Source organism: Mustela nigripes, chromosome 15 (genome assembly GCF_022355385.1).
Source record: "Mustela nigripes isolate SB6536 chromosome 15, MUSNIG.SB6536, whole genome shotgun sequence".
In the NCBI taxonomy this organism is placed as follows: domain Eukaryota; kingdom Metazoa; phylum Chordata; class Mammalia; order Carnivora; family Mustelidae; genus Mustela; species Mustela nigripes.
This window is the reverse complement of record NC_081571.1, coordinates 82,836,398-82,844,375: the sequence shown is the minus strand read 5'-3', so window position 1 is coordinate 82,844,375 and position 7,978 is coordinate 82,836,398. Positions and strand designations below refer to the sequence as shown.

At 56.1% G+C, this 7,978-nt stretch overlaps 1 protein-coding gene across 5 annotated transcripts in view; it reads left to right on the top strand.

The window, feature by feature from the left end:
- Positions 1-545: 545 nt before the first annotated feature.
- The window catches only part of CARS2 (cysteinyl-tRNA synthetase 2, mitochondrial), a 38,268-nt gene continuing 30,835 nt past the window's right edge, over positions 546-7,978 (top strand). For 2 of the 5 annotated variants that reach the window (XM_059378035.1, XM_059378032.1), the window contains exons 1-3: positions 546-793; positions 1,096-1,146; positions 4,026-4,143. In XM_059378035.1, coding sequence (XP_059234018.1) covers positions 582-793; positions 1,096-1,146; positions 4,026-4,143 — 381 coding nt within the window. In that variant the 5' untranslated portion in view covers positions 546-581. Of the gene's footprint in view, positions 794-1,095; positions 1,147-2,556; positions 2,626-4,025; positions 4,144-7,978 lie in introns of those variants that run through there. The other 3 variants (XM_059378033.1, XM_059378034.1, XM_059378036.1) reach the window with 3 other exon arrangements.

The following is a 7,978-nucleotide window of genomic DNA, read 5'->3' as shown; positions in this document are numbered from 1 at the left end:
GCGCGGGGGTGAGACGCGCTCCCCGAGCAGGCGAGGAACCGGTGGGGGTGCCCGCACGGTGAGCCCCGGCGGCGGTGGGAACCCGCCCGGACTCGCCCGCGTCAGCTCACACCCCCACGACGTCCGAGGACCAGAAGGCCCCGTCCTCGCGGAGAGGAGCACCTCCCTCTACCGCCCAGGGCGCCCCGCCCCGGCCGCGCAGCACTCTCCCCGGCCCCCAGGGCCGCAGCCGAGCGGGCGCCCGGCCGGCTGGAGGAGGTACAGCCGCCGCTTCGCGACCGCCTCTTCCGAGGTTGGAGGGACGAGGTTCGTCATCTTCCGGAACGGGGGACCCGACCGGATCCTCTTCCGGGATGGGCGTGGCGTAACCGGATCCTCTTCCGGGTTGGGCGGGGCCTGGGCGTCCGCGCTTCTGAGATGGACAGATCCTAGGAGGCCCTTTCCGGGTTGGGCGGGGCGTTGTCTGGAACTTGCCGGGAGTGGGCGGATCTGGCTGTCCTCTTCCGGGTGGGGGGCGGGTCCAGGACGAGCCCCGCCCGGAGTGGGCGTGGCGAGCCTCCGTGCCTGCTCGCGGGCCGGCCATGCTGCGGACGCGCGGGGCGGGTGTAGGCCCCCAGCTCCTGCGGGCCGCGTGGGGCCGGGCGGCCGGGCAGGGGCCGGCGCGGGAGGCGTCGGGGGCACGCGGGCAGGGCTGGCTGCAGCCGGCGGGCCACGACACGGGCGTCAAGGTGTACAACAGCCTCACCCGGAGGAAAGACCCCTTGATCGTGAGCAGCGCGGACGCCGCCTCCTGGTAGCCGCCCGGGATTGAGGGAGCGGGTGCAGGACGTGGGGCCGGGGGTGTGCACCGGGCGTTTTCGGGGGCGGTAGCGCTGCGCTGAAAGGGTCTCAGGTGGGGGGCACTTAGGAAGTACAGAACCCGCGGACGCACAGGCGGAGATGCTGCCCGGGTACGGGGCAGGCTTGGCTACGGACTCCCCAGAAGTGGCCGCTGGACGACTTTTTTAAGGTCACGGTTATATGATCACCCTAACCGAGAATGTGCTGTCCCTTCTTGCAAATGTGTTCACGTGGTGGACGTAACCTTGTTCCTAGGTACAGCTGTGGGCCGACGGTCTACGATCACGCACACCTGGGCCATGCGTGGTGAGTTCCGAATTTGACTTTTCACACTTCAAGGGAGGCAGGTTTTGGAAAGAAGGAGCCTCTGTAGGTTTTTTCAATCTCCCAAGGGGCAACTTAAGAATACTGGATCACTCACCACATTCCCGTGTTGTGGGAGGCCCGTTGTCCTATTTGGTTTTCCTCGTGGACTCGAAGCACGTCCGCCCGTTTCGCAGGGGGCGTGAGAAGCGGTGATAAATGGCCTGTTCTGGAGTTCGTGCTTCTTGGTGGGCATAGTGGCATGAGGTCAGGAGCCGGTGAGAAGTTCTTTCTGGCACCTGTTACACGTTTTCTTTCCAACCTAAGACAAGCCCTTTTATTCCTCTGAGTCCTGGTTTTCATCTGAGACGGGTTGATAAATAGTATCCATCTGTTTGAATCGTCACAATTTTAGGAAGAAACGCGGTAAAGTGCGGTTACACAGTCCCTGAGGCGCACTGTGGTGGGGGCTGAGCGGTTGCTGGGGACGAATAACTCGCCCGAAGCCACACGTTCGGGGACCAGCAGAGCCCGGTGTGTCCCGTCTCCCGCTGCTTGCTTTCTCAACTGGGTCATCATCCGCTGCACTGCCTCCCATCTTTGTCAGAATGACACTTTTCCTAGTATTTTGTGTGTTCTCTCGTTCATTTCTTAAACTCGTTATGTTTCAGATTAGACTAAAAGTCAAAAGCTACCTTAGCCCATTCCCCTTACAAAACCCTGCATCATCTAGGAAGGCTGGCATGTTCTTTGTGTTTTGTTAAAACAGAATCAGTGGCCAACTTACCACTAACTTTAAAAAGGATATTTTGACCTCTTTACTGAAGCGTAAAATATGTTGGGGAGGGATTGCAAAGACAGAAAGAAATCGCAGTCTTTTATAGAGCCAAGTGGGTACAGTCTGTGAGGACAGGTGAGGTTGGTTTGCTGCGAGCAGTCAGGTGGACGTCAGGCCCGTCCCCTTTCTGGAGATGGAGCAGTCCCTTGTTGGCGTCATTCCAAAGGGATGGCTCTCAGGTCCTTGAGACTTTCCAGAGTTGTGGGATTCCGGAGAGGCTTCCTTGGCCGTTAAAACCATTTACATGTATTTTAAGACTGACGATTTGCTGAAGGAAGGGGCAGTTGAGGGAAGTCAGCTTCCTTATTTTCAGCTTCTTTTCGGCCACTGGTTCTCATCGGTATCTGCCCTCGCGAGTACAGATGTTAAGGGAACTTGCATTTGAATGAATGTTCCCAGGTCATAGGCAGAGATGCCTTGGCATCACCCCACCAGCCGGAGTGTCCCCTTCGTCACTGTCGCTCCCGCCCCCTCAAGGGTAACCGGTTTCCTCTCTGGAAGGCGGACTGTGCGATAGAGCCCATTCCTCAGGAGTCGTTCAGGACACTCCCTGCGTGGTGGGAAACCCGAGAACCTCAAGATCCAGAAGAAGCCGTGTGCTTATAGGGGCAGGGAAGCTTATGCACAGCTCCGCTGCTCCTCAGGTAAAGTCCAAATCCTCAGGACATCTCTCCGGTTCTGGAAATCTGACCTGACGTACTGTCCAGGTTCATGGCTCCCCACCTGCCTCCCCAGGTACCACACGGGCCTCTATTTTAAAAAGACAGGTAGTTGGGGCGCCCGGCTGGCTCGGTAGAGCATGCAGTTCAACCTGAGGGTCATGAGTTCAAGCCCCACCCTGGGCCCAGAGCTTACTTTGGCAGGAAAAAAAAAAAGACATAGACTTAACGGACACAGTACTTGCTCTGTTCTAAATGCTTTACAAACACCAGCCAGTGTGGTTCTCCTAAGGACACCAGGTGGTGGTGCTGTTCTCCCCCAGGGGACCCTGCCGGCCAGGGGCTGACCTAGTAGTGCACGGGTACACCACTCCTGGGGTCGGGGGGGTGGGGGAGGGTGGCAAATGCAGGGCATGGTGGTGACCGTGGTGACCACAGCTCCTGCCTGTACGAGTTGGTGCTGCACAGGCACTGGGATGGTGTTCAGCAACCCCTTGGCATCATGGGATTCTGCCCAATTTATAAACAAGCAGGTTGAGGCTTCAAATGATCCAATATCGTGGCAAGGAGCTTCCAGCCTTGCTTGGTCACTGGAGCTGTGTTTAGGGAGGGGCAGTATGGGCTGCAGACAGGATACAGTGACAGGGCCCGTGTTTGAGTTACAGAGGCTGTTGGGTGACAGATGAGCACGAGATTTGCCGACCCTGAGTTTTAGGGTTGCTTTTATGGGAAACCAGACTCTGGACATTTTATTTTACTTTGATTTGATTCTTTGTTTTTTTGGACATTTTAAAGATTTTATTTATTTGAGAGAGAGCATGCGCAAGTAGGGGGCAGGGGTAGAGAGGGAGGGAGAAGCAGACCCCCCACTGAGCAGGGAGCCTGAATGCAGGCTCGATCCCAGGACCCCAGGATCATGACCTGAACTGAGGGCAGACGCTGCAGCGACTGAGACCCCTGGGTGCCCCCAGCTGGTGTGTCAGTATCCCACAACAGTGCACACGTTTCTCGGGAGAACAGCTTTAACGGTGTCACCTTGTGCTGTTCCTCCGTGTTGAGATCGAGAAGCGCTGCGGTCACCAGCGCATGAGCAAGGACAGTGGCAGCTCCCGCGTGAGTTGTTCTACGCGGAAATGCTGTAGACTCCCTTGGCGGCCGGCCTGGAGCGTGCGCACCGTGCTGACGCCGAGGCCCTGCCTGCGTTGATCTGGGCCCTGCGTGGCCGGCCAGCGGAGGGCTTTGCCTCCTCCTAGCTGTGCGGGACCCTGAGCTCCGTCGCCCGCCTGAAGTTTGGGGCGGTCTGTTAAAACACAAGGCGTTGCTTTTCCGAGATGGCACTGGTGACTTTGCGCTCTAAAGACGCGCGGACGTTTCTTCTCTTGCAGCTCGTACGTCAGATTTGATATCATCCGCAGGATCCTCACCAGGGTTTTTGGTTGCAACATCGTCATGGTGATGGGAATCACGGATGTGGACGATAAAATAATCCGCAGGGCGGCCGAGGTAAGCGCGGAGGATGTGATTGTCCTGTCTGGATGGGGGCGTGTGCCCACCGCCCGGTGACAGCCCTCCGGCTGCTCCGCCAGTGGGTCCTGCTTCTCTCGGGCCCCCTGTGGCTCGGCGAGGGCACGCTGACAGCTGAGCGGGGCCTCTCTGCCCTGGTGAAGGGCCCCACAGCCTCCGACGCCCCGTCTCCTGCTTGAGCCTCATCCCTCCCCCAGTCCGGCGGCTCCAGGCGTCCTGCGCGCAGGGGCGGGGAGGGCCGCTTCGGGCCGGGGAAACTAGCTCGTGGGGGTTCCGCTTTCGCCTCTGTTTGCGCAGGAGCCCTTCTCTTGTAACCCATGCATCATTTAGGGGAAGCTTTGCGGGGAAGGTTTGAACTGAGGGGTTAAGTTAAATATACATAAATCTTTAAGTCTACTTTCTGGTTTTTATAATTAGCAACTTTAACAATTGTCTCTGAAGATCTGCACATGATTGTTAAATGATCCAATCTATGCAAAAAACTACACCAAGTGCTTTATGTTCCTGTTATTTTAGAGGATGTATGTACTAAAAACTCCATGTACTATTTTTATTTTTTAGGAAACCAGTTTGTACTTCATAATGTTTTATAGTCAGCTTTTTTAACTGAGCGTATTTTGAGTATTTTTTTTCATGTTCTTAAATATTCTTGAACATTTTTAAACAGCTGTATAGCATTTCATCACACAGAGATGCCCTAATTTACTGTTCTTATTTTCGGACTCCTGTTTTCGGACTCTTGAGTTACTTCCATATTCTGCTTTCTCTCAGATTTATCTTCTAGAATCCATGTGTGACTATTTCCTACCAATGTGCCCCCCCTTTTAAAAAAATTTTTATTTGTTTAAGTAATCTCTGCATGCAAGCTGGGGCTCGAACTCACAACCCTGAGATCAAGCATCACACGCTCCCGGACTGAGCCAGCCAGGCGCCCCCTAATTTGCCTTTTTAACAGCAAGAGCGCATTCACCATGGAGCTGCTCAGCAGTTCCCCGTGGTTGCCTGTGTTGTTTACAGCTGTTAGAAATAGGGCTACTGTGAAGATCTTTATTTTTTCATTCTGTCTTGTTTCAATGAATATTTTTCCTAAAGTGGAGTTACTGGTTCAAGGAGGAATGGTTTATTTCATAAGGTTTTTATTTATTTATTTATTTATTTATTTATTTATTTGAGAGAAAGAGAGAGAGGGACCATGAGAGGGGAGAGGTCAGAGGGAGAAGCAGACTCCCCGCCCAGCAGGGAGCCTGATGTGGGACTCCATCCTGAGACTCCAGGATCATGACCTGAGCCGAAGGCAGTTGCTTAACCAACTGAGCCACCCAGGTGCCCCCATAAGGTTTTTCTTCTTGGAGTCAGGTGGTTTAGAAAGTGTTTGCTGCGGCACTAGACCCGGTAGGGTTTCCCAGGTCTGTCTTATCCAAACAGCTGAGCCACTGCATCTGCTCCCTTACAGAAGACTCAGTTTCCATTCCTAGTACTGCCCCTGAGCACGCGTGGAACCGTCCGGGGTCAGGCCTGTGCCTGACTTTGGTGCCAAGAAAGGAGAGGAAGACCGGCCCTGGCCTCATGGGCCTTGTGTCCGGGGAGGCAGATGCGCCCACCGAGAGATGCTCTGTGTGCGACATAGTTCATTTTGTAAGCCCAGCGAGGCCGTGCGAGGCGGACCGTCACACCTCCGTGGAATGTAGAAGTGACCCCGAAGGAGGTTGGCCCAGAGTTAGCTGAGCAGAGGCTGGGTGGTGTGGAGGGAAGCCGTCTGGGCTGAGGGGCTGCGTGAGGGCCTGTGAGGAAACCCTGTGTCCTGCTGCCCTGGGCCATGGGGACCTGGCAGGTGAGGCTGCAGAGGTGGAGCGGCTGGCCCTGGACGACCTACTGGGGACTCGCACTTTGTCCTATAGACTCTTGGGGCGCTCTAGCCGGGCTCAGCTCTGTCCAGTGGAGACCGCTCGGGTTGGGGAGGACACAGCCGGAGATGGGGCCCAGGGCCGGGGTTGGTGGGCGCTCTGCCTCGGAGAGAGAACTAGTGTGAGGTACATAAGGAAACACTGACTTGGACGCAGAAGTCTGGAGCTTGGTCAGCTCAGGGCCCTGGTATCATAGGGCTGTGTTTGGACTTTGCCCAGTTCTTGGCACAGAGCGCCTAAAGCCCACAGAATCTAGAGAGGGTGGCTTCTGCGTGCTGATGAGATCATGGCGGGGCCCCTGGTGAGCTTCAGGATGGGGGCTGGGGTCCCAGAGACCCAGCCCCTGCGAGAGCCGGGAACTTCCACCTTCACCCCGGCATTGAGCTGACTGCTGGTGAGCAGGGGTTTGTAATCTCCAAGTAATGAAGCCTCCGTAAACACCCCCAAGACGGGGGTGCTCAGTGCTTCTGGCTGGTGAACACACGTGGGTGCTGGGAGCGTCTGGGAGCCTGGGAGCTCTACCCCTCGCCCTGTGCATCCCCTGAGTCGTGTCTTTTATCATAAACTTGGGGTGTAAGGGGACTGCTTTCCTGAGTTCTGTGACTCGGATCAGGCCCCCAAACTCAGACTCCGTGGCAGGCATTTGAGTGGCCAGAGGACCCCATGGCAGCTGGTGTCTGGAGGAGGCAGTCCCATGGGGTCTGCACTGACTCGGGGGGCTCGTGGGCAGAACAGCATTCAGTCGGGGACGTGGCCAGAGTCGGAAGTGGCACCGCAGGTTTGGCATCAGAAGACGCCGCAGTCCTCAGTCCTCACCCTCAGGGGGGAACCGAGACCACGCACCTGGGTCCCTGCACCTGATGCATCGGGCTCCGCTGTGCATCTTCCAACCCCAGGTGGCCGTGGGAGCTGCAAGGCCTGCTGGGAGGCTGGGGGCGTGGCTGGCGGGCAAGGAAAGTGGGCGGACTGAGGGCCGGGTTGGGGTGCAGTGTGCCAAGCGGGTGAGGCTGGGGGGCTGACTTCAGGAAGGGGGGCCAGGGGTAGATGCAGCAGGAATGATGTTCTCACGATGTACAGATGCCGCGAGGAGGCGGTGCTTGTTGCTTTCAAGAGTGGTGTCGTGCGCAGCCCGCGAGCAGGCTGGTGGGGTGGCTGGAGGAGTCTGCGGTGAGAGGTTTAATTTTGACACCCAAAGATTTCTCTGCTCCTCACATGGCAGGACGCTAGCCAGAGAGTAGTTGTTCTCCAAATATCTCTTAAAGAAGATACAGTGCGCACCTGAAACATGGTTACGAAGCATCTCTTTGCTTTTAAGTATCCAGCAAAAAGGCTATTTTTTATCTAATGCAGACTTTTTAAGCCATGGCCATACTCTTCATGCCAACTGTCCAGCACTTGCTTTTACACTATTTTAAATCATAAATATTATACTTTTGTGAATCACTCCCTTGACTTCACGGCTTGGCTCGGAGTTACAGTTTGTCAGGAATAAACATTTCTGGGGCGAGCACTACAAGGGGAATGGTGCACGCCCATCACTGCATTTTGTAGGAAAAGTTGGGAAGAACGTGTCAGAGAGATTCCGGCCGGAGGCATTTGCTCTGTGCAGCTGAGCTCCAAGGGCCCGGCTGGCGGGACCCTTGCCGTGGGAGAGGCCACTTGCAATGGCCTGCAATGGCCTGCGATGGTCACGGCGAGCTGGACAGTGACCTGAGATCTGAGACCAAGACCGCACGTCTGCACCTGCCTTGTGCAGCTTTGTTCTCTGAGTAGTGATAGCCGCGCTGTCCCGATACCTGGTGTGACCAGCTCCCGAAAGAGTAAATTGAAAGGCTTTCATTTTAGAGGACGATTCCGTCCTCCGTGCAAGGCCAGCGGTACCCGGGTACCCCACTTCGATTCACTGCCCC